Here is a 24,506-nt window from a genome sequence, read left to right on the forward strand (position 1 = left end):
GCAGCATCCTTGCTGTGTGGTTATGATGAAGAGCAGGTACTTGGAGCCGAGCGTAAGCTGTTCCCCTGGTTGTGTTTGCTCCAGCAGGGGGCCTCTGCTCCTCATTTCACCAGAGTATCTTGCCGTCCTAAGTTTTCCCTTTTTACTTCTCAGATCATGAGGATGGAATTAGTTTCCTAAAGGAATGAGCAGACAGGGTGCGGTGTTTCTGAATTATAACTCAGGCGGTCATTTTGTGCACGATGTGCGCCCTCCCGCAGCACGTTTGAGGAAACTTGGCTCAGATGTGCCACAGCTTCTCAGTCGTGTTCAGTTAGGACAGGAAAGGAGCCATGTGTGAAGGAAATGAAAACTAAATCTAACAGCCATGGTTTGAAAAGCAAAACTGGATGCTTGTGGAAAGCAATATGATGTGGTTCATAATATCTTCTAGCTTATTGTGAAGAATGCAGTGTGAATCCTAAGGTGAATTCCAGGAGTTTTTATATATAAAATAGTAAATAGTTATTGTAGTAAGTCATCTGAAGAAAAAAACAAGCACACAATCAAAACGAGAAAAGCTCTTTTATGTAAAACCCTTAAAATACAAGTAAGTCTGGTTTGTGTCTGGTTGAAATAACTGAACATTTAAAAACCGTCCGGTCCAGCGTGGCAGCCTTCAGGCACATGTGGCTCTTGAGTAATGGATACATGGCTGTCGTGAACTAAGACGTGCTGAGAGCGTGAGATGCACCCTGGATGTTGAAGACGTAGTGTGTAAAAAAGCAAATTATCTTATTAATAATTTCTTATTGTTTTATACAATGTCAAAATGATATTTTGGTACGTTGGGTTAAATAAAATATTATTAAAACTAATTACAGTCATTAAAATGGAGTAAATTGAGAAAAGCCCACTCATTATTAGATTAAAAGGTAAGATGGACATTGTTATGCATTTTAAAGCCCCATAAATTCGGGAATTAATGGAAAACTCCAGAGAAGACCCATGTAGCTTTTTACCCACCTGAGCACAGATCACACGTGCAGTGGTTGCTGTTTTCTTATATTTTTGTTTATGGGAGTTTCCAAATGCCAGCGTGTTATTTTTAATTAGTATTTAAAAAACGTTTTTATTTATAGGCATGAGGTTATGTTTTAATCAGAGCTGAATGCTGCTGAAATGCCAGGCCCCTGTGACCGGCAGCGGCCAAGGCGAGGGCAGGCGGATCACAGCAGGCGCCGGGCACCTGTCACTCTCTGCCCAGAAGCCAGGAGGTGGGAGACCCTGTTTTCCCCCTTCCTTTTGGCATAAAACACATCGTGTTCTTCACTTACAGCTCAACGAAGTTGTTACCTGTAACCTCTTAAACCTATGAGAAGTAGGACAGGTTTAATTTGGTTACTTACAATATCTCACAAAACTTATAAACCAGGATACCTGAAGCCAGGGCAGGCTTTCCAGCTTGGGTCTCTGTTGGCGAGAGCCTGGGGCCTGAGGCCTGCTTTAGTCCGTTTGTATAACTAGTACCGTCCCTGTTGCTCTTTGCAGATACTTAGCTCTGCCAGGCACTAGGGTAACAGCAGTGGTCATGAGCAGCGAGGGTCACTGTTAGGAAGTTTATAGTCTTCTGGAAAGACAGCTCATAAGGAAATGAATAAGACCATTTCAGGTCAGAACTATGCAAGAGATACACAGGATGAAGCCGGGCTAGGTGTCTCTAGATAGAGTACTCCAGAAAGGCCACGCAGAGAAAGTGACATTTGAGCCAGGACCTAAGGACAAGAAGGAACTGGCCATATCAAGCCCAAGGGCCAGGGGTGATTTCTATACAGGGGTGACCACAAGTACAAAGGTGTGAACTCGGCATGTGCTAGGATAGGGGTCAGCAAACTTTTTCTGTAAAGTAGATATTCAATATTTCAGGCCATATGCTTTCTCTTGCAGCTGTTCAACTTTGCTGTTGTAGTCCAAAAGCTGCCGTAGATGGCATGTAAGCAAACATGTGCCGTGCACGAGTAAGACTTCTTCTGGACCCTGAAGCTTGAATTTCATATAATTATCACATGTCCCAAGATACTCTTTTTGTTGTTGTTCTTTTAAAAAGCCATTTAAAAGCATACACACCGCTCCTAGCTGCAGGCTGATCTGGCCTGCCTTATCCGGAGTTTGTTGACCCCTGTGCTAGGGCCTGCAGGGCTGAGGTCAGGGGTGGGCAGGGGCCAGATCAAGGAGGGCCTTGGGGCCGTGGTGCGCGGTTGGGATTTTTTTCTAACAATGTGCCCTCGCCTCGCCCCCTCCCCAGGTTCTCTGAGGTCCTGGCATGTAGTTGGTTATGCTGACAGCTTGTCTCACTGTGAAGTTTCCTTGAAATGTCACTCAGAACCAGAAAAGCAACAGGATTTTGGCCAACCAGGGTGTTTTCTAGAAACTTCATTAGTTAAGTGTGATTTCTTGTGACATTGATTAGCAGGAATTTAGTTGAATAACCATCTGCCTTTATTTTAAATGACAGAACATTTCATGGGAGAAAGAATTGTTATTTGGTTGGAAGGGCTTGAGGATTCTGACTTTATTCTCAGTGTTTCTCCTTGACCTAGATAAATAAGGATAGTCCTCTTTGGTTGTAATCGGGGCTTTTAAACATGTAGTAAATAGCAGTCAGTGGAAAGCTGGCGGAACTTGAGTGTGGCAGGCTGTGTGTGGAGCACACCTGTGGGAAAGGGTTCTGGATGGGCTTCCCCGGGAGCAGTGTAGGCTAAAGCCCCGTGATCCTTGTTCAGGGTGCTGTGACCTTGGGATCAAGACTTGAGCCCCAGGAACGGCCGGGCTCTATGGCCCACAGCAGGGAGTGTCATCCCCCATGTTTCCAAGGTGTCTCCCCTTATTCTTGAACAGGACTTTTTCCTGAAAGCGTATGTGTAAAGTCGTCTTGGACAGGGGGGCCCACTTCCCTGGGCTTTGCTGCTACAGTGTTTCCACAGCTTGCGGCGGTGGGGTCTTCAGCTGTTCATGCCCCTGATCACTGCAGCCCTCCTTTTTTGGCAGAACAGCACGTCCTTGATGTATCCCACCAGAAGATTCTCACCTATTTAAGGCACCTGTCTTGCCGCGAATGGGGCCCCTCTGTTCAGTAGCTGCTTCAGCTTCTTCGCTGTCACCCTCCTTGGCCCCTCCCTCCTTCCTTCCCTGTGTGTGGACAGCCTAGTGCAGGCCCACGAGGAAGTCTGTGTCTCATTGTTCTCTCCAGGTAGCTCAGTGTCGGTGCCTGTTGTGCAGCTTCTGTGTGTCAGCTGTGGTAGAACGTCTGCTCTGTGTGTCAGGGTTTCCGAGCATGGTGCCGTCTGCTCACCAGGGTGTTGCGTGTCAGATTGGTGGGTGTCGGCCTTCTGACTTCCCTGTGCCCGTGTCACCTGTGGCGTGAATACACGGGTCTGCTCCCAGCCTTACAAGAAGAGCGCCGGAGCACAAATGCGATTGGAAGCTGGGCAGTCCTGGGTGTCCTCCTAGGTCACTTTGTGCCTTGCCTGCCCACTCTCGTTGCCATCATCTGAAACGGGCACTGGTGGTGGGGGAATGTTTGCCTTCCTTAGCCTGGAAAGTATCGTTGAGTACAAGGGTCACCCATCTTTTACATCCTTAGCTACCGAAACTACTAACCTTATTGTGGGGCTGCTTTAACCAAGATGGAAAATGAGCTGAGGGAAAATTTAGTTCACAGAAATATGATGTCTACACTTTTTGACCGTATTGGCCCAAATAAAGAGCTATGGAAGTTTACAAATACAAGTTTTAACTGATTCTTGAAACAAAAGATCTTTTCTAAGTTCCTTTCTAAGTGAGGACTTTCCTGCCCTCTTCAGCAGGTCTCTCAAAAGTGTAAAAATAGCTGCTGTGGTAGTGAGGTGAGGGTCCACGCAAGGTGGCTCTGGGACCTTTCTCCCCAAGAGCCCCACAACTGACCTGGAAGTTAACTTCTTTCTAAACAAGTGTTTTGGTTTTTTTAAAAAAAAATTTTATTGTTTATTTATTTTTGAGAGAGACAGAGACAGAATGTAAGTGGGTTAGGGGCAGAGACAGAGGGAGGCACAGAATCTGAAGCAGGCTCCAGGCTCTGAGCTGTCAGCACAGAGCCTGACGCGGGGCTCGAGCCCACGAGCTATGAGGTCATGACCTGAGCCGAAGTTGGACACCCAACCGACTGAGCCACCCAGGCGCCACAAAGTTAACTTCTTCCTACAGACTACAGCCAAGCACTTCAAAATTAGGGGCACACCTCCGATGAACTTTCAGGAAATTCAGAATCAGCAACTCAGTATCTTATGTGTCTTAGGTAAGAGTGGGGGACGTTAGAAAGGTCTCCAAGGTGTCATGCCCTGTCCTGGTGCTTCAGTTGGTAGATTGAGCCAGAAAATTAATTCTTGGGAGAGGCCATGACCAGCATCAGCTCCCCCCATCATTGCGTTTGGGGAAGTACTGAAGGCTGAAAGGAGAGGTCTCCTGGGTTAAGTTGGAATGGGACAGCTGGGCGCCAGCCCTCAGTCTCCCTGGATGTGCTCCCATGACTGGCCACACGAAGGGAAGGATGGCGCCTGTTCCTGACCTCAGGAGCCACTCTCCATGCCATGATCTCCTCTTAACACCCCCGCAGAGCATCTGGTACTGGCCAAGACACTGACTTAGGAACGAGCTACACTCAAGTGCCAGGCCCCCAAGAGGCTGCTGACCACAGCCAAGTCGTCCCCCTGCTGGGTCCCGTCTTCGTGTCCGCACAGTTGTTGCCGGGACCAGACTTCAGGTGTTCCAGCTTGAATGACCACAGCCAACTGGCAAAAAGAGTTTCACAAAACCGGTTTTACTCTTACATTGTCTATTATAATTTCCTATTTTGCTTTCTTTTAAAACGTGCATTGTGATGCAGTAAACTTAGTTTATGACCCACCAAATGGGTGCCAGCCACAGTTTGAAAAATGCTGGATGAGATGATGTCGGGGTCCTCACCAGCTCCCCTGCTTCCGCCCTGCGGACTGTGGACGACGATCCTGTGCCTCCACCTTCTCAGGATTAAAGTAGAGCCATGAACCCCTTCTTCATGGGACCATCAACAACATGCTGTGAGAAAATGTCTGTGAGCATCCATGGCTTTAACGTAATGTGTGTTCATGTAAGACTCACAGTCTCTCATTTGTTGTGAAATGGTCAAGTTATGTTATTTAGCTTGGACAACCTTTGTATTCTCTCCTTCCTTTAATCTGTCAGGGAGAAAGAGAGAAAAGAAGCATAGGCTACCTAACTGCTGGGAGCCCCTAAGCATCTGGTCACAGAATTCTTGATCTGGGGGTGTGGTGGGCTTGTGGGGTACGATGCCGGGGAGAACTGGCTCTGAATCACAGTTTGCCAACCTTCTGGACTGTGGTGGGGTGGCCTGGGCATTGCAGGAACTTTAGCATCCTTGGCCTTCACATGCTACCAGGAGTGCTGCCCACGCACCCCTGATCTGGCAGTCAGAAATGTCTCCAGACATACCCAAGTGTCTTCTGGGGGGCAGAGTCACCCCATTTAAGAACCCCATCTCTATAGCCCCAACTGATTCACAAAAGGCATTTTTTTCCTCTCATCTAATAAAGCGTCTGATGAGTGGTTACAACGCAACATGGAGGAGCTAGAAAGATCGTTAACAACATGTAAGGGCCATCCTGAGTCATCGTACTCATGAGGCTCCAAACAGCGTAACCTTGGGAGAGGTGAAAACAAAATCTCTTACAGGGAAGAAAAAGAAGGAACTTATGACTAAAGTGGTAGTAGCAAATAAAGCCGAGGAAACAGATTAGCAAAGAAGGGCAAACCTGTTTTACCACTAGTGTGCAGAAAAAGCCCTGCCAGCATCCGTGGGCTCTGCTCCGAAAAGGACACGTTCAAGGTTGATTGCAAATGGGAAAACATCCAACCTTGCACGCCTTTCCCACACCGCTGCCTTTCCTCTCTTTCCCGCTGAAGAGCCCTTGAACCCTGTCCCACGGTGGGCTTTGCCTATGCAGGGAGGGCATGTATTTGCATACATCGTTACTAAGAGAATTTTTCGTTTGCTTGAACAGAAAACAGGACAGGCTCTCTTTGAAGTCCAGAGGTAGACAGGATAATTCCAGGAATGCAAGGGTCTGACAGCTCTGGTGCCCATTTCTGATTTCGTTTGGGCCCAAAACATAGTTTCTATGAATTGAGAGAATTTCATGGTTCGGAGACCTTGACATGTTATAAAAGGGCAGAGAATAAAAGTTTAGTGTAAGGTGTTATATCTCTCAATTCTGAAATTGATCCATAGTTGTGACTCTGCCCATTCCTTTTAATGCTAACATTCCTTCCATTCAAAGTTACCATCTTCTGCAGGGTGTTCCTGTCTGTTCCCTGTCGTGCAGAGCTCCCAGTACCCCTTTCCTAGGCTGCTTGCTTTCCCACAGTATTCCAGCTACAAAATAAATAAAGCACTCCTATTTTGTTCTCCACACAAAACAGTTTAGAGGAGAGATTAGATGTGATCACTTAGGTCTTGTTGCCGCTTCAGGCTGCTCTGTCAGTTGCATTTGTTAAAATGCAGTCCACTGAACTCCATGCCTCCTTCTGCTCTGGCTCCACGCACAATCTAAGCAGCACGAAGGCAGATGCTGTGGCCTTGCTGACATCTGGCCCCGTAGTCCTGGTGCCGTGTGAGAGCTGCATGGTGCAGGGACACTGGGCAGGACCAGTGCCGGGGCTCAGCATGCCCCACCCCCGCCTGCAGTGACACCCTTCCTTCCCTCCCTCCCTCCCAGAGGCTGCTCTGCTGTACACGTACCCCAGGACGTCTCCAGGTCCTCAACCAGCGTTGTCAAGAGGCACCATCCTGGCCCAGAGACCCACGAGGCAGTTTTGGGATTAAACGTGAAAGAGAGACCATTATGGAGAGTGAGAATGGTGTGGTAATAATTAGTGAGATGGTTTACCAGGGTAAGATATGGGGCGGGAGCTTCCAGAAAGGCAGGTTGGCATCTGCCATATCCAGCATTGGGCTTTTTGTCATAGTTTTTTTGCAGGGACAAGGGGTCTGGCTTGGTGGCCCCTTTGATGTGGTTAAGCTCAGGTTGCAAATCAAGAGGTCAACTGCTAATGAACCCAAACTTTAGGATGTGAGCTATAAATAGTGTGAAATAATACCCACTTTTTAAAAAGCCAAGACTGTGCTTGTGGGGGATGCTCAGCTGCCCCTTTGACACAGCATCATATTTCCTTTTCTAGTTTTCAGAGCTGGGTGGGGTACAAGTTGAAAAAAGAGATCAAGGTAATTTTCTTTAGTTGCTTTAGATATATACCTGTCTTTAAACTTTGGGCCTTTTATGATGTGGGAAAGAACAGAGCTCTTATATAATTCTTTAGTTATATTTTTTCCTTTGTTGTATTTGGTTTATGAAACAATGTTTTAGAATATTTCCTTCCAAGTCAGGAAGATCTCTCTAGGTCTTTCTTGGAGTTTTCTTGATTATTCAGTTCAGTGCCTCTAGAATTTTCCTGGGGAAATCTTGCAATGACTAGTTTCCCCTGCTATAGTGTGATAAAGGAACTTTTCAAAAAGTGATCTACAGTGACAGAGTTGAAAGACTTTTATTTTTTAGATGAATATTCCTCTTTGTTTCTGAAGGCAGGGATTGTGTTTTATTTACCTTGAATTGTTACAGTATGTTGGGGCTGCTGAAATATGTGTTAAATGATGAAGATAAAGGAAAAAGTGAACCACTTAATGGCATAGTCTCAGTTTTTCTTCTAAGGACCATTTAAATAAACACTTAACATCAGTTCATACTATTTATAATTTATCTGTAAATACAACAAAAAGGAAAGGAACATTTAATAGAGGGGTGGTTAGCCATAGGCTCAGCCAGACTTGATTAGAAAAGTTCCTGGTCTCTTCCTGTTCTTTGTTTTTGGCCATTTGGTGCTCAGCAGCAGGTCTTGTGGTATGGAAACTTTAAGGAGCATCATCTAATCTTGCTATGTACCTCTCCACCCCCAATCTGTACAGATTTTCTCAGCAAGATGCAGAGATTAACACATTTTCTGGGGTTACAGATAACATTGCCCTAATGCTCTTTTGGTAGAGCCCAAAACCCAGCTACAGCTCATGTCGATTTTGTCTTTAAAGGGCTCATGAGTGAAATCACTGGGGGGTTTTGTTCGTTCTTCTGGGCTCTTTATACCTCCAGTAGTTTACATATTTTTGTATTTCTGTGCTGAAATCCACACCAAAAAAGCACTGTATTGTCTGTGAACACTGCCCTTTTTTTCCCCCCACAACTATAAAATGAGCCATGTTCACACATAAAGTGTCCCATAAGTGCCCTAAAATAGAGGACTCACTTTTGCCGCTTTCCAGATCGCTTTTCTTCCCTCCAGTGCCTTGCCTGGACACTTTCCTTGCTCTCTAGTTCCATGGCACATCAGGAGTTGAGGTTGGGTTAGTAGCCTTTGAGCTGTCAATACCTATGCACCACACACAGAACACAGCCTCTCTCAGGGGTGTGCAGGGAGCCTTCCCCAGGACAGCTGCTGCAGGCAGGGGGCAGTGTTCTGTGGACCCCACACAGTTTCCTGGCAGCGTGTGCCTCTCACGTGCGAATGTTTGTGCCCGTACCTGATGGCAAAGAGAAGATGATATTGGATTTAAATTGTTTAAAAATTTAAGAGTCCTCGTTTATATGCAAATGATGGCATGTGTTTTGTGTGTGTGTGTGTGTGTGTGAGAGAGAGAGAGAGAGAGAAATTTAAAGATCAGCTAAACCTTATGGGGTGGCATTGTAACTGGTTCTTCTAAGCTACTTTGTCTGCATGTTGCTGCACTGCAGCCTTGAACCACGTGGACCCATGTTCGGTAGACCAACCGTCTCGCCCCTCTGTAGGGAGAAGCAGCCCACCGTGCTGAGCACAGGCGGAGCCTGCCATCCGGGAAGCAGTAGGCCAGAGCCGGCCCTGCCCCAGCCCTGCTGTCAGGACACCAGGTAGTTCCCTCAAGAAGAGATCCTGGGGGCACCTGGGTGGCTCAGTCAGTTGAGCTTCTGACTTCGGCTCAGGTCATGATCTCACAGTTGGTGGGTTCGAGCCCCACATCAGGCTCTGTGCTGACTGCTTGCTCAGAGCCTGGAGCCTTGCCCTGGATTCTGTGTCTTCTTCTCTCTCTGCCCCTCCCCCATTCACGCTTTGTCTCACTCTGTTTCTCAAAAACAAATAAATGTAAAAAAATTTTTTTTAAAAAGAAGAGACCCCATAGTAGTGCCCTTTGCTGAAACAGCCTTCCCCAGTTGGGCTCTTGAGTTGTTTTTAATAACAGCTCTGAGAAATAATATAATTTATAATACATAAATATAAAATATTTATCATTTATATATTATTTATGTGTATGTTTATTATTTATATGTTATATAAATAATATAATAATTTACTCATTAAAGCAAATAGTATATCCACAGGAGAAGCAAGAAGGGTTAGAACTTGCCCGAGAGAACTCTGAATAGGGCTGCCTCCTTTATAATCCTTGATGTCTGTCATACATTTATCCTCCCTGTCACTCTCTGTGGACGTGTCCAGTGTGGGGGTCCCCACAGCCGTCTGAAGGATCTCTGTTTTGCAAGTTGCCTCAGCATGAGTTGTATTTGGCTGTAACCAGTTATGACCGGTTTTACATAACCAGAGCGTGACGGATGGTTGGTAGGCGTGACGGATGGTTGGTAGGAGCTCCGAGAAATTGCTGAGAGCCTCTGAGGCCTCCCATGTTGCCTTTACCCTGGGCAGAGGGATCTGCCCACCTGGCTTCGTGACGTCAAGTGCAGAAACTTTTCCTTCCTTTTTGTTTCAAAAAATCGGGTAAAGACTTCAAGAGAAAAGGAGAAGTGCTAGGGGTCTTGATGTGAGGGCCACACGGCTGAAGGATCTTCCATGTTTCCTCGTGAGGGAGAGCGGACGAGGTGTGTCCGACCCCAAACAGAACGCTGGTCGAAGATGCCGTCTGTCCCGGAGTCGCTGCAGAGGCTTTCCTGCCGTTGCGCTGCTGGGCAGGCCTCCGTCACCAGCCGTGAAGCCACTTTAAAGCAAAGTTAAATCTAATTTCAGACACAAATGGAAAAAGCAGTTTCATTTATTGCTGTGTTAGACTTATTAACTCCCAAAAGCCATGGGCCTTGGTCTTTCTGTTTACAGATATAAAATGGAACTCTAAATGAGGTTTAATGGGCTTCCCAGATCATGTTCCCCAGACAGACTTTTTCCCCTTTAACAGTCAATTTTGAAATCAAAAGGACTGAGAAGAAAGGGGAGTACTTCCTGTCATAAATAGGATGGGTGGTATTCTTCACAGCGTTTTACAGTTTCCAACTGCGCCTTATAATTCCAAAGTTGCTGGGAAGCATTTGAGTCTTTAATAGTGATTCATTCATTCAGAACCGTTTATCAAGCGTGTACTGTGTGCCAGGCACTGAGATGAGGCCTTCAGGTCATCTTTAGATGACCTGAAGGCACCCAGGCCCCTGCTCTCACTGAGCTTGTACACTGCACAGGCAAACAAGGAGACGCAACCTGTTCCATGAGGCACAACACCGAGTGGCCAGTGGTGGTGGAGTGCTGATGAACTTGGGCCACAGAGGCAAGGTCAGGGATGCACATGTACAAGATCCAAAGAGCAAACAGGTGTGCTGGGAAGAGTGGGACCACAGCAGGGCCGTCTAGTGTCACAGCAGAAGTCCTTGTCCCCTCCCCTCCTGTGTGCTGGCCCCTCACAGCCTGCTTGTTAAAAAGCCATAGTCTCTTAACATACTTTGGGACTTTCTGGGACACACTGAGACTTTACATTAGCAGGGGAGCATTCCCTGCCATTGTTTTTAAGTGATGGTGTGCGGGCTGCACTCAGCGAGCAAACCCAACAGCGGCAGGTAGGGAAAAGGAGAAATGCAGAATACTATATCCATGTTGAATGCTGCTGTTAAGATCAGAAATGAATTTGGCTGAATGGCTAGAATTTCATGTTCATTGGGTTCTCCATTTGTGCAAACTTAATGTGTTTATAATTTTTAAACATTTAAAGATAAAGCAAGGGAAGCAGCTTCCTACAGGAGCCATAGGTGCCTGCTCAGGCTTGGATGTTGACGTGCATCAAACCAAACCCTGGCTCCCAAACCACAGCAACAGAAGCAACATGGTTGACTCTCTCTCTCACCTTGACTGATGTATGGTGTTGGTGACACAGTGGCTATCAGAGCCAAGTCTAAGGGTATTAGCCAAGTTACTGGAACTAATCTCTTACATATACAGCAGTCTCTGCTCATTCTGTGTGATTCCATTTATTTTTCAGGCACAGTAACTCCTCTGTGAGACTCTGTTTTTCAAACTCTGCCTGCAAGGCCCCACAGAGTTTACTGTTTAATTTAAAGGTGTTTCCTACCTGACACAGAGGTTCAGACTGCTTGAAGAACCACTTAAATTCTTTTCTCAAACTGGTCTTTAGGAGGTTCCAGAGTACACCTTTTTTTTTTTTTTTTTTTTTTGAGAGGGAGAGAGAAGAACATGCACGTGCAAGAGGCGCAGAGAGGGCAGAGAGCGAGAATCCCAAGCAGGCTCCTACTGTCAGCACAGAGCCCGACACAGGGCTCAATCCCAAGAACCGTGAGATCATGAGCTGAGCTGAAATCAAGTCAGACACTCAACTGAGTCACCCAGGTGCCCCAGAGTACACTTTTAATAAAAGTTAGAAAAACTACGTTTAAGAAAAGTTTAAAAATCACTTCAGAAAATTAGTCTGTTAGATAGTAAGCAGGCTGTCAGGGAGCATTCCCGTAGAAGAGTTTTTTGTTCTTTGAAATTAGCTTCATGGAAAACACTCAAATTGAAGTAAGAAAAGAAAGAAAATTAGGTAAAAGCTGTAAAAGAGCCTTGGGAATTGTGAAGCGTTAGCAAGCATGGGATCTGGGGTGTGTGGTGATTCACAGAGGGGAGCCCCGGCAGTGTGGGGAGACAAGCGAGCTGGTTGAGGGGGTCACTCTTCCTAAAGACCTCATTTCCTCAGTGTCCGGTCACTCACCCATGCGTGATGCCTAACCATCCACGTTTGTGCTGGGCCCACCGGCTCAAGAGACGCTCTATTTCAGAAGGAGTTTAACTCAGGCAAAATGGGACTCAGAAGCCCCACATTCAGGAACATCCTAGATTTCCGGGCAGGACCGGGCTGAAGCAGGCCTGAGCCAGCTCACGAGGACCTCCCAGCTCTGTGTTCTGTGACATGGTGCAGGTAGATTTGGAGGTTGAACATTTTACCAGCACACTCAGACCTTTCCTCACTCCAGGGGCCTGGGGTTTGGGCTTCCTTCCGTCCTAGAGCAGGTGACCAGTCTGTAGCATGTAGCCATGCCAACTCAGCCCACCCTGTTTTTGTAAATAAAGCTTTATCTGAAGATAGCAGATCTCACACCATGTATTTACATACTGTCCAGGCTGCTTTGGCAGTACAATGGCAGATGGGCTTTGAAAAGCCAAGAAACACTCACCCTCTGGCCCTTGACAGGAAAAATTTGCCAACTCTTGTTCAGAGTTCAATACAAAACTGGTTCTGGATGCATGAAAATTGTCAGGTTGAAAAGAGATTGGGGTTGTGGGGGGTGGGCTTCTTCTCCAGCAATCTCTCTTTGCTGTTTCCAGGAGAGAATAATTACATGAGAGGGAGCACCAGCACATCCTAACAAAGGTCATGGTCATATCACAGGGAGGCCCCACTGGGTCATGGGACTTGTCCCCTTGAGTCTGAGACATGGATTGGGAATACAAATGACCCTGTGAGGCAGGTGCCAATTTTTGGGCACTGCTGGAAATCAGGGGAGCAGGCCAGAAGCAGTTCAGCTTGGCCAAGCCCTTTGGGTAGTAATAACTTTCTTGAAATGGCAGAAATGCCAGGGGGCTGGGGCACAGCTGAGGGTTTTGTTTTCACAGGTGGTTTGGGAAACTCCCAGGTGCCTGGCCCTTGGGTGTACTTCCGGCAGGACTGAAGAGCCAGCTTCCCTGGGCCTCTCGGCCGCTCCCTGGTGGTGCCCCTGCTGCTTCTCCCAGGGGGAGTCTCAGACTCCTGAATCCCCTCCCCAGCCCACCCGAGAGAGCCCAGCCCTCTCACACACCTGCCTTCCCTCACACACCATCCAGGCTGCCCTCTCTACCTTCAGCACAGGTGCCTTGCTCTGTCATTTCACCAGGTAACAAACACTTCCTTGGAAATGATACTCCCAAGATTTCATAATTTCAATAAATAACAGAACTTCTGAAGTAGAAAAAGCCAGACACTGGCACTCCAGCTAAAGTGACAGTATATGGGACTCTTCGCTACTCACAGTGGGTGACCTCATTTTCACAATAGCTCAGAGGGGACGCACACTTACAACCCACCCACCCCCACCCCCCACCCCGGGGAGCAGGGCCAAGCTGATGGAGCTGCTCAGTGGCAGACCTGGGTCTCCAGCCTGGGGCCTCAGGCTCTGTGACTCAGGGCCCAGTGGGTCATGAAATCAATTGAGTACCAACTAGCATAAAGAAGAACAAAATAACCTGAGTAGGGGAAAGGATTAAGAAAAGAACCATGTTTCTGTCTATGTGCACGTATATCCACATGTATACACATCACATGCAGGGGACTGTTTGGACACCCAGGCCGCATGTCTACCACGTCCCCCAAGGCTCAGGCCTGTTGCCACAGACACAGCACATCCTCTTGGAGAAGTCCCTGCTGAGGTTCAGGGATCCACCATCCTGGAGCAGTTATGTGGATTATTGGAGGGTTTTCATTCTCTGTCACCAAAAGTGGGTCTGATGAATCTGCTTCTGCTCACCTACCCTTCATTGTCCACCCCCCCCCCCCCCCCCCAAATCCCAATTCTAAAACCTGCCCATCTGGACCCAACCCCAAAGGACCAGTCACGTTGGTTTGGCACTCTGGGGAGAGCAATGATGTCTGTGCACTCATCGTTGTTCGTGGGGGCTTTGGAAACCTGGAAACTTCTGGAATCCATTTCCATTGGTGCAGATTAGCATGTGTTTTAAAACCCACCTGTGCACTGAAGCATCCACATCATTTTTCTGTTCAGAGTGTCCTTTGAGCAGAACTCTAGAAAGCAGATTTTCAGACTAATTTTTATCGGACCAAAGTATTTGTGGGCACACAACCGTATATGCATGTCTGTCTACCACAACTTCATTGCGACATTTCGGGAAGAACCAGGAACCTAAGTTCTCTTTTTCCATATCCTCTGTCAGTCCCGTGCCACATGCTCTGCTAAGTGCTCCGTGTGTGTGCTGGGAACCCCCTGTGTGGCTGTTGTGGGGTGTGCCTGCTTGTCCCGGCACTGGTAGGGGAGGTGGGCCAGGACCCATCCTGAACACGCAACGGTGGGGAGGTAGACACGTCCTTGGAAACAAGGCCTCCGGTACCCTCCCACACACACTAGGTCCCAGGCAGCCGGAGAGAGGGCACGGGCACTCAAGGTCCCTGGGACTCCCCTCTTTGCTGCCGTGGGCAGCTCTGTCCCTTTTTCTCATTCTCTTCAGGTTCTTGGCCTTTCCTTCCCTCCCCACGTGGTCCTCACCCCTACTTCTCCATCCGGCCTGATCACATTGACCAGTGTTTGAGGCTAACCTGTTGGCTGACTCCGGGTTTTCAGGTGCTTCCTATAGGGCAGGACTGGGAGTGATGTGAATTTGAGTCTAGTTCAAAAGGTCATTAAAAGTTTTCATCTCTATCAGCATAACTGCGGTGTAATAAAACGTGACTCTTTGAAGTGTAATCTGGTCAGTGTTGGCGTGTGTGTGCACCCGCAACATTGGAACTAAATGAGCAGAGTCGAGAAGCCACAGGTGCTGTGGGAAGGCTGCTGGGCCCGCACTGTCATGTACATGCACGATGTTTATTTTTCATCTCATGGAGGAAGTTAAAAGTCCAGGTGACCACTACCCCCATTAATTAATTAATTAGAAATAAGAGCAAATGTACAGGATGGACAGCTCTCTCCTCAGAGACCTGTTTGAAATTCTCTGGCTCTGGCTCCGCAGCATGGAGAACCTCACTTTCCCCATTTCCAGAGGGGGCAGGAACTTAGTACGAGTATGTGACAGCCTCTGTCAAGGACTGTTCAAGTTTCTCAGTGATCTGGAGAAGGACTATTCTGGCAGTGCCCACTATGGAAATAATTGCTATGAAAAATTAAGACAGGTGTGACTTTGCTGCCAGCTTTTCAGCAAGACCCCATTACGTGTGGTGGCAAGTGGCCATGCAAATTGGGTCCTCAAGTTTAGGGGATAAAAAGTGAGGGTTTTCTTTGTCAGCGAAATACGAAGAGAGGTAAAAACCCTGTGCGCAAGCAAGAAATGTGTCAGGCCCTTAGCCTCACACAGCATGTCTGTGATGTCTTTTAAACATCCTGTCACTGAAATATTGAGATGCACTGAGTTCTTTTGTAAAGAAAAGGCTTGTTGTTTTTTCTGCTCTTAGAGGGGAGGGGAGGGGAGCCTGGGCTGTGCTTCCTGGATGCCATGTTGGCCCTCAGGGGTCAGAAGACTAGATCGCTTATTAATCGTGACAATAAACCCTTTTTAACAGTAAGAGAAGTGGCAATACTGACTTCATGTTGGTGTGAAGGAGCCTTCACTTGGGGCTCCTGGACCTTCACCCGGTGTGGTGGGACCACCCCACCTTCTGCCAGCCTGGCGGGTCTTACTTTGCCAGGAAATAGGCCCTTGTTTAGGCCTTGTTATCTCTGTGTAGATTGGGAGAGGAGAGCACGGGAAGAGGAAATGAGAGGCTGAACCCTCCATTTCAAAATCAGGTCTAAAAAATATAGCCTCCCCAGGTGTTAGAGTGCAGAGAGGTATGGTGTGGGCACGTCACACACACCTAGGCGGTCAGGTCAGAGCACTTGGAAAGCCGACGGAGCTCTCCATCACCCCACCAAAAGCTGGTGCAAGCCTTCCAGTGTGCAGGTGTGAGAGGGGATTGCTCTTCCCCAGGGGGCATCCCACCAGGCCACACCGACTTGCTGGTCCTTCTCCTGACCTTGGGGAGCTGGCCCCCACTTTCACCAAGCTCTCAAGATATGGCCAGTGGTATCTGAGGTGTTTAGGTTACCGTGATAGGGAGAAAACCGGGGGGGGGGGGGAGGGGGTGGCGTCTAAGGGTGCTGGTCAGGTGCTCTCCAGGGCTCAGCCTGTGGTACTCGAACCAGAGTGTGGGAGCAGGGGTCTGGTGGCTTCTGATTACTGTAATGGGACAAGCTGGCTTCTTGGAGCTCTGTTCAGTTGTCTTTTTTGTGAGACCGTTTTAGGGGGTGCCCTTCATGGTCTGTTCATTTCTATTGGCTGTATAGGAAAGAACATTCTGTGGAAGATGGAAAGATTGCCAAGACCAGTGCAGTCCAACCTCTTCCCATTTCTTGTGATGCTCTGAGGCCATTAGCTCGTTTCCATGCGCCTCTGAAATTCCTTCGTAGATGTAAATTCACTGGCATCCTGTCCTTAGAAGTTCAAAGGGCTCTGCTGCCCACAAGCAAAAAGCAGCACCACCAGATCCCCCGAGTTAACACCCAGTCTTGGAGAGGACTGTAGCCCAGGGGAAGGCTTCTTCCCAGAAGATTTGTTTCTTCATACTTACTTGTTTGTGTGCAAATCTATTTATAGTAGATTAAAGGAGAGATCCGGCCAACAGTGGGTAATGATATAATTTACAGGGGCCCCAGTCAGAATGTTGAAATTGCTTACATTATCCCATTGCCACAAATGGATTACTATGCAGGGTCTCCCTTTTTCAAAGACAATGAAAACAAAGAGGGAAGGAAGGAAGTTAGGTGCTTGTAATCACTTCCATGTATGGCTGATGTTGAGCCAGGAATGGAATAGAAAGTGGTGAACTCCTCACTAGGGATAATTGAGAGGGCTTTGAGGCATTGGCCTGCAACTAGATTCTGAAAACCAAATTCGGGTAGACTCTCCAGCTAAAGAATGTGCCAGCAGTGCCAAGAGCTGGCTGGGGCTCTGCCTGCATCAGCAGAGCTAGCTAGTGCTGGGACTAGACCCCCATATTGTCTGTAGGGGCTGGAGCTCCTGGCAAGTGCATTCTGGTAAACCTTTAGTCAAGTGGATCTGGACTGAACGGCGCCCACATTTAGCTCGTTCATTGGCGGCAGGCTGCACAGACCTGCAGCACAGTGCCCTGCTCTCCTTCCTGTCCCCGGGCGCCCTCCCCAAATGCTGCAGAGGTGAGCTGTGCATCTTCTCGGGAATGTGGAGAGCAGTGTCTTCCTGAATTTACCTTGTTTATTGTTAACAGTCAGCAGCATTGAACCAGATTGGTTATTGCAGGAAATTAAGCAGTTGCAGTTTTAAAGGGAACCTTCACTAGTGGCACGCTGGAGGACAGAGCAGTCACCTGGCTGGGATGTGCACTTCATTTCCCACTTATGTTTTGCATTTATCTGTTTTGTCTTGCAGAATTGCACTTAAAAACATCAAAACACCTAACTAAAACGTGTATTTTGCTCTCCTAAAATTGACAGCCTTCCAGTGAGGGACATGGTTCCTTTCTTTGCAAAAGAAATTAAACTAAAATGAGATTTGGAACGAAGTATCATTAATATTCTTGAGAGTGTAACTTTTGCTAATACAAATTCTGTCATTAAGATAGGCTAAGGAAACCCACCAGCTTGTTGCTTACTGGATTTTCTCTCCTTCCTTAAGGTTCGCCATCGGTGGTGTGAACTCATCATAAAGCATAAATACACAAAAGCATACAAAGATGTGGAGAGATTCCTCCAGGAGGATCAGGTAATTCTTTTAATTACCTGGGAATTCTTTTAATGCTGTCTCCTGACTGTCCAGTGCATTTACTAACACAGGGACCCAGGTCGTTAACATCTTTTTCATCACAAATACTTAAGCATTTTCCAAAGATTTTTAAGAAGTAGGTAGGAGCTTACCTAACACATTTTGGAGCTGATTCCCCATCTCCCCCCACTTTGTCCCTCTGAAGCATGAATTACACCTCTTAAAAGCTTTGGTGGTTTGACCCAGCTGTGGACCACTGTCATTACTAAATGACACACATGCAGACCTCACAGCATCCCCAAATCTCAGGTCAGGCCATGGCTTAGCTGTCACGGTGTGTGTTCGTGTCTTTAGCGGCTCTTATTTAAAGTATGCGTGGACATGAGACTAGTCAGGGAGAGCCGGCCTGGCTAGGACAGTCTGGTCTATACCTGTACCAGCCACACCCTGCCACACCTCACTTGTTCACCAGGGGAAGGCAGTCACCTTCCAAGGAGCCTGCAGGAAACATGTATGCGCATGAACGTGTTGGGGGGTGTCTGCCTTGCGTCCTCTGCACCACCCACGTCTGCCCCGCACGGCCGTGCATGGTGATGTGTGTTCTGTGGGTTCTGTCAGCTGCTGGAAGGCAGCCTGCAGCTGGTTGCTCCTAGCGTGACCATTGTGAGCGAGCTTTCCGCCGGGTACTGTGGGCTGAGAGAATGGAGCCATGCTTCAGTGGGGGTGGGGCAAACAAAGGGACTTTTGATAGGGCCTGAGTATGGGGGGCAGCCGGCAAGTAAGGGCTCGTTCTTCCCACAAAGAAAAGTACATGACTTTGTACCAGGAGAAATGTCACATTTGCACAGTTGGAGCAGAGGTGTTTGGAAACATAGACAACAAAGACAAAATATAAGAGCAACTTAAGGTCTGTTCTGAAAACCAGAAGTAACTCCTTTTTAGAGCCAAGACCGTTGCCAAATAAGGATGACCATAACTCAGCTTTTTAAGGAAAGGATTTTTGAGCCCCATACTACCAAATTTTTATCTTGTGCTAAAAGGATCTTTTGAGATCCGCCCTCTAATTTGCTCCAACAGACTGTAACCCGTGGCATAAGTAAGCTTGGAATCAGAGAAAAGGCAGAACCAAAGGGTTCTTTTGGTCTTCCAGAACCTAACTGGCTGTTTGTAAAACTGTAGGAAAAATGCAGATGTGCATGTCTGTGGACCATTGTCAGTACCAAATGACTCACAGCATCCCCAAGTCTTGGGTCAGGCCGTGGCTTAGCTGTCACAGTATGTGTCCATGTCTTCAGTGGCTCTAATTTAAAGTATGTGTGGAGAACATTGTTTTGGGAACTGAAGAGGCGGTGTTTGCTGCCACGGCAGGGATGGTTGAGGGGCTCTGTCGGGCTGGGCTGACGCAGCGGACATATTTCCCTGGGTGGGGTGACGTTCTCCCTGCCGTGATGCCATGTGACGTGCTGGTCTTCATTCCCCAGCCGCGCCTCAGGGCGTACTTCCCTGAGAGAGGTCCTGCAACCCTGTGACACGCACACCACGCCTCGGAGGCCACTTTCAGCCACGCACGTTTCCGTGGTGGGCATTGTGGGGACCTCCCTGACTCTCCCTGGTGATACCGACACAGTCATTCCTGGAGAAATGCTCGTGCGTCATTCTGTCACCGATTAGATTGCCACCACAGTCCTGTTGATGGAATTGATTGTTAAGAATTCCAGGGGGCTTCAGTGTGAACAAGAAAGTGAAGGGATCGAAAACTGTTGGCTTCAGGAGGATAGCCACTCGGCCGTCTTCTCTAGGGTCTTTGTAGTTTCCACACGGGCAAGTGTATGTTCCAGCAAGCGCAGACTGTGTGCATGTGGACGTGTCATTTCTTTCCCTTCCGTGCTCTGTGCCCCACAGGCCATGGGCATCTACCTCTACGGGGAGCTGATGGTGAGCGAGGACTCCCGGCAGCAGCAGGTCGCCCGCCGCTGCTTCGAGCTGACCAAGGAGCAGATGGACAGATCCTCAGCCCAGGTGGTGGCCGAGATGTTATTCTGAAGAGGTGATTCTCTCTCTTCCCTTTCTCCACTGTTCGGTTCTAACCAGAGATTCCTCGTAGGAGCCACGTGAGTCGATAAGGAGGCGCTGAGCCACGGTCCTCCACTCCTCAGTGGCTGGTGGCCTGGGAGTGCAGGCAGAACTCACGCTAGGCTGGCCAGGTTGGCCCCAGGAGCAGAGGCTGCCCACCCCAGCGGAATCACTTCCCTGGGCACTGCTTTGGCCACTTTAGGTTTTGTTACTTGTAGGGACAAAAACACAGGAGAGCATTTGGAATAGGTTTGGACGGTGGAAGCACTGATCCAGTCTTCTGGTGAGGGCTCACACGGGAGCACGTTGCTGGGTTACCCCCAACCTTGAGCTCCGTGCAGGCGTCTGGGTCCATCCCCAGCCCACCATCTGTATGAGAACATGAGGGGTCTGACCAACTTGAGGGCGTCCTGCCAAGGTGTGCCATGTGCTCCTCGACCCCGCTGTGCCTAGTTTATTTCTCACCTCATGTTGGAGTGGAATCTCCTCCTGGTCTACGCTGCAGTGCAAGTCCTAAGTTATTTAAGCTGCTTCCTGTTAATTGTCTTGGAATTGACCTATTAGATGTACATTCTAGGAGTGTTTAACTGTGGGTTTCTGCATTTCACAAGTCACGTAGCAGGGGTATGTGCAGCTTTGTTAAGTACAGTTGTGGGGCTGTGGGTGTATTGTCATTTGTTACCTTCTCAGTGTTTCTTCACAGTTTCACATGATGTAATGGGGCCCGTCTAATTCTGTCTTTTTTTAAACTTCACATCAGATCTCAAGCATTTTTCATGTTCTACAGCTTATCGACAGGTAGAATTCTTAATGGTTATGTAATATTTTATGTTGGTATTCATAACCCAGTGTCAGATTTTGTTTGCTTCTGATGTTTTGCTGTATATTAAGACCATTTCTAACTTGTGTTAGTGTCTTAGTTATTTGAAAGAACTCTGATATGAAGGGGAGAAAAGGGATTTTTAAAGTAGGATCCTCTTTTTCCATAAGAGTGCAGGAACCACATTTCCCAGGAAACAGAGTAGTGGAAATGATTGCCATGGCTGTGCGTCCTGTATAGCTGGACCCAGACCCTTTCCTTGGTGGCTTCGGGTCCTTCAGGGCCGGGCCAGTTGAGAGGGACCGGTTCCCTTGCGGTGGGCCCCCTGTAGTAAGAGTATAGATCATATTTCTCTTTAGATTTTCGGTTTCATGGAGAGCTTGGGGTTCTTGAAGACTGAAACACAGTGGGGCGGGCTGTTCGGCCCACTGTCCCCTGTTCCAGCTTGTGGAGAACCACAGCGGGCACCATGGCTCTCCCCTCCTCGTGAGTTTTCGCGGAGGTGGTCACGAGTCGGCTCCTTCCTGGGAACTCTTCCCGTTCCTGCCCCTTGTGGGTGAACGTGGGGGCCCCGTGCGTGCCCCGCCCCTTGGCCGTCCCTCAGCGACGACGGCACCGGCCGGCCCCGCGGGTGCAGACGGCAAACCGCGCAGGGGCAGCCGCTCGTTGCCTTTTTAATTTTGTGCTCCAAGGCTGCACAGAGCCCTTTCGATTTAAGACACTGGGCCTCTGGGACGCCAGGTAAACGCGCAACAAGGCGAAGTCAAGGCCACGCGGGAGCGGGCGGAGCGGTGTCGGCGCCTGGTGCGTGAGGAAGCCAGCGCGTGCGGTGCGGGCGGTGAGCAGGCGCGGCGCTGCTCCGAGTGCTCTGGCTGCTTGGGTTCCTGGCATGCTGATTTGTGACTTCAGATTAAAATCACATTGCCAGGGATTACCACGCAACCACGACCTTGGCTGCTCCTCCGGAAGCCATAGTTCTCTCTCTCTGCAGTTCGGAGAACACGCTCATCTCGTAGCTCTTCTCCAGAAACGGAAGAAGCCGACGGCTGTGGAAGATGCTCGCCGGGCCCCCCCAGTGTGCCCAGCCGACGACCTCTCTGACGAGGTGCAGAGCTTAGCTGATTGGTGAACAGTGACTGGTTTCCGCTTTGTTCACAGTGGCTAAGTTCTGCACCTGAAGAGAAGGTGAGATGGGGACAGTTAAGTTGGAGCTGCTGGGGCAGAGGCCGCCGCCGGGTGGTCCGCTCAGGCACCGGGCACCGCTCCGGACGAGGCGACACCCGCGTGGCTCCGAGGATGCAGTTTCTCCTGTCGTGAATGCATGAGTGTACCGAAAGTCTGTGGGACTATCAGTCCACTGATTAGACACCTGTCTGAACGGTCAAATGTATTGAAAGCTGCAAAAATTCTTCTTACATACAAACTAAAGCTAAGTGCGCCGGCAAAAAGTCCAGTCAAAACTGTCAGCAGTTGGTTGCATGTGAGTACGGCCGTTGCTTTCAGAGGAGACCCCTGGTTGCGGTCTCCCCCTCCTCCCGAGCATGGTAACCTCTCTTTTGTGTTCGCAGCCCCGCAGGCCGGCGCAGGAGCTCCCAGCTGAGGCACTGCTTCCGGGCTGTCGATTGGACCCGCCCTCCGGTGCCTACTGAGCTGATATCAGTTCTCATTTTACACACTGGCTCAGTTCAGCAGGAACAGGAGTCGAGCCCTAGAGCAAAAAGCCTTCCTGTGTGTAAGTGCCCGGAGGCTCCGGAGCTGGGACTGCGCTCACCGAAGACCGCGCGCCTGGATCCCCGGCAGCGGCGGCGCCCGTCTGTATGTGGCCCTGGGGTGTGGATGTTGGTGGCATCGTAGTGATACGTTGACATGCAGGGGACGAGGGGACGGGCTTCCACTCCTAAAGGCAGAACGCGGTTAGCGCTTCACGGGACCCAGGCCGCGCTGCCTCCTTGTGCGCTCGCTGGGTTCAGGCTGCAGAAGCAGGTGCAAGGAATGGGGCCCGGGTTACGGTCGCTGGCTTTCACAGCCGTGTGTGAGCAGTGCGGCTGTGGACCCCACTTGTGGGGTCGTGAGGTGCGGCGGGTTTCATCCCATCCTCTCAGTCTTGTCTCCAAAGTGGAGAGCGAAGGCACGCAGCGGTACTGGTTTACAAGAATTCTTCCGTTGTTACCAGGCTGTAAATTTTATTGCTGTTTCCTTTGCAGGAAAGATCACAGCGAGATTCTTTTTCATGCATCTACTCCTAGCCCTGGTGGGACCGGGATCGCATTGACCCTGGACATCAAAGGAAGGGTATTGGGGCTGCTAAAGCCATCAGCCAGCAGCGTCCAGGCCTTGGTGCTTCTCTTTCCAGAGGCTGCTGTCCCTGGAGTTCACGGACCGCGTGGTGCCTTTGTCCCCCGCCCTGAACTTGCCACCCCAAGACACGCAATCTGAATTGGATCTCTTCTGTGAGGTCAAGGCAGTTCTTTCACACAAACGATGAAAGCTGTCTGAGAAAAAATCAGAAAAACTGCTGAACTTGTTGCATGGATCCTCTCAGCATATGGCTGCACTGGATGTTTTTTAGAATTCCAGGAAGTCCGAGATTCTGTATACTGGGATCAGTGAACACCATTTGGTATTCTTCTCTGGGTCATTTCAGAAAGATCCTACAGGATTGTCTTGATTGCTAGGTCTTGTTCTTTAGCTATTTCTGAAAGGGCAGGGTAAGAATCCAAGATGTGGTCATAATAAAACATGATTGCTGTTTTTGTATTCCTGCGTGCTTCTGAATTTCATACTTTTTATTATTATTTTTTAATACTGTTTAAAAAGAAAAATGACGTTACCCCAGGGGTATTCTCTGCAACCTGATACCGTCCCTCCTGTCCACCGGTTGGTCTGTCACCCTCCCAGGTGGCCATGGGAGCATGAAGGGTATGCTCCTGCTCTGATGGCGCACACGTGCGCACACGCACACGGAAACCAAGCTTCCAGGCGCTGTTCTGGAGGGAGGGTGGTGTGAAACCGCGGGAAGCCCTAGTGGTTGGTACCATCCCGAGATTGTGCCAGAGCCCGAGCTGGACGAGAGCAGCCTCAAGCGCGGCTCCAGGCTGTGTTCACCCGGCTCTGCATCGGGCTTGTGGGAGGAAGCGTGGTTTTAACACATTCTTTCATTAAAAGCTCTTGGTCTCCAGAATTCTTTTAACGGTGACTGTTACTCTAGAAGGTTTCCTGGGGGTTTGCTCTTCTCTGTTACATGAGTTGCATATGATTGTATGTGCTTTGTTAGCCATAGTGGTACAAGATTCAAATTTTGGGGGCCCCCTGGGTGGCTCACTCGATTGAGCACCTGGCTCTTGAGTTCAGCTCAGGATCCCGGGGCCATAGGATCGAGCCCCTTGTCGGGCTCCACGCTGAGTGTGGAGCCTGCTTAAGATTCTCTCTCTCTCTTTCTCTCCCTCTCTCTCTCTCTCCCCCCCGCTTGCGTGTTCTCTCCCTCAAAAAAGATTTTTATTTGTGAATTTGAATAAATGCAAAAACGCTGCTTCCTGGGAAGCGTTGGGATAAACGACACTGTCTCCCTCTGGTCTGTGTGAGTGTTCGGCCGTCTCGGGTGGAGCGGGAAGGGACCCAGAGGCACCGACAGCGCTTGCCCACCTGGCTGTGTGCACACAGCCACTCACTACCTCCTCGTGGGCTGTGGGCAACCAGCCGGCCCAGTGCTTAGCCTCTTCTTGTGAAAGCCTCCTTTGTCCTTAGAAACCACTGAGGCAGAGCTGAGCTACCG

At 49.0% G+C, this 24,506-nt stretch overlaps 1 protein-coding gene across 13 annotated transcripts in view; it reads left to right on the top strand.

The window, feature by feature from the left end:
* The window catches only part of AOPEP (aminopeptidase O (putative)), a 342,210-nt gene extending 318,719 nt beyond the window's left edge, over window positions 1-23,491 (top strand). For 4 of the 13 annotated variants that reach the window (XM_060609896.1, XM_060609901.1, XM_060609900.1 and 1 more), the window contains 3 exons: window positions 17,755-17,841; window positions 19,744-19,888; window positions 22,939-23,491. In XM_060609896.1, the coding sequence (XP_060465879.1) occupies window positions 17,755-17,841; window positions 19,744-19,884 (228 nt within the window). In that variant the 3' untranslated portion in view covers window positions 19,885-19,888; window positions 22,939-23,491. The other 9 variants (XM_060609891.3, XM_060609893.3, XM_060609892.3 and 6 more) reach the window with 7 other exon arrangements.
* Window positions 23,492-24,506: the final 1,015 nt, after the last annotated feature.

This window comes from Panthera onca, chromosome D4 (genome assembly GCF_046562875.1).
Source record: "Panthera onca isolate mPanOnc1 chromosome D4, mPanOnc1 haplotype 2, whole genome shotgun sequence".
Taxonomy (NCBI): domain Eukaryota; kingdom Metazoa; phylum Chordata; class Mammalia; order Carnivora; family Felidae; genus Panthera; species Panthera onca.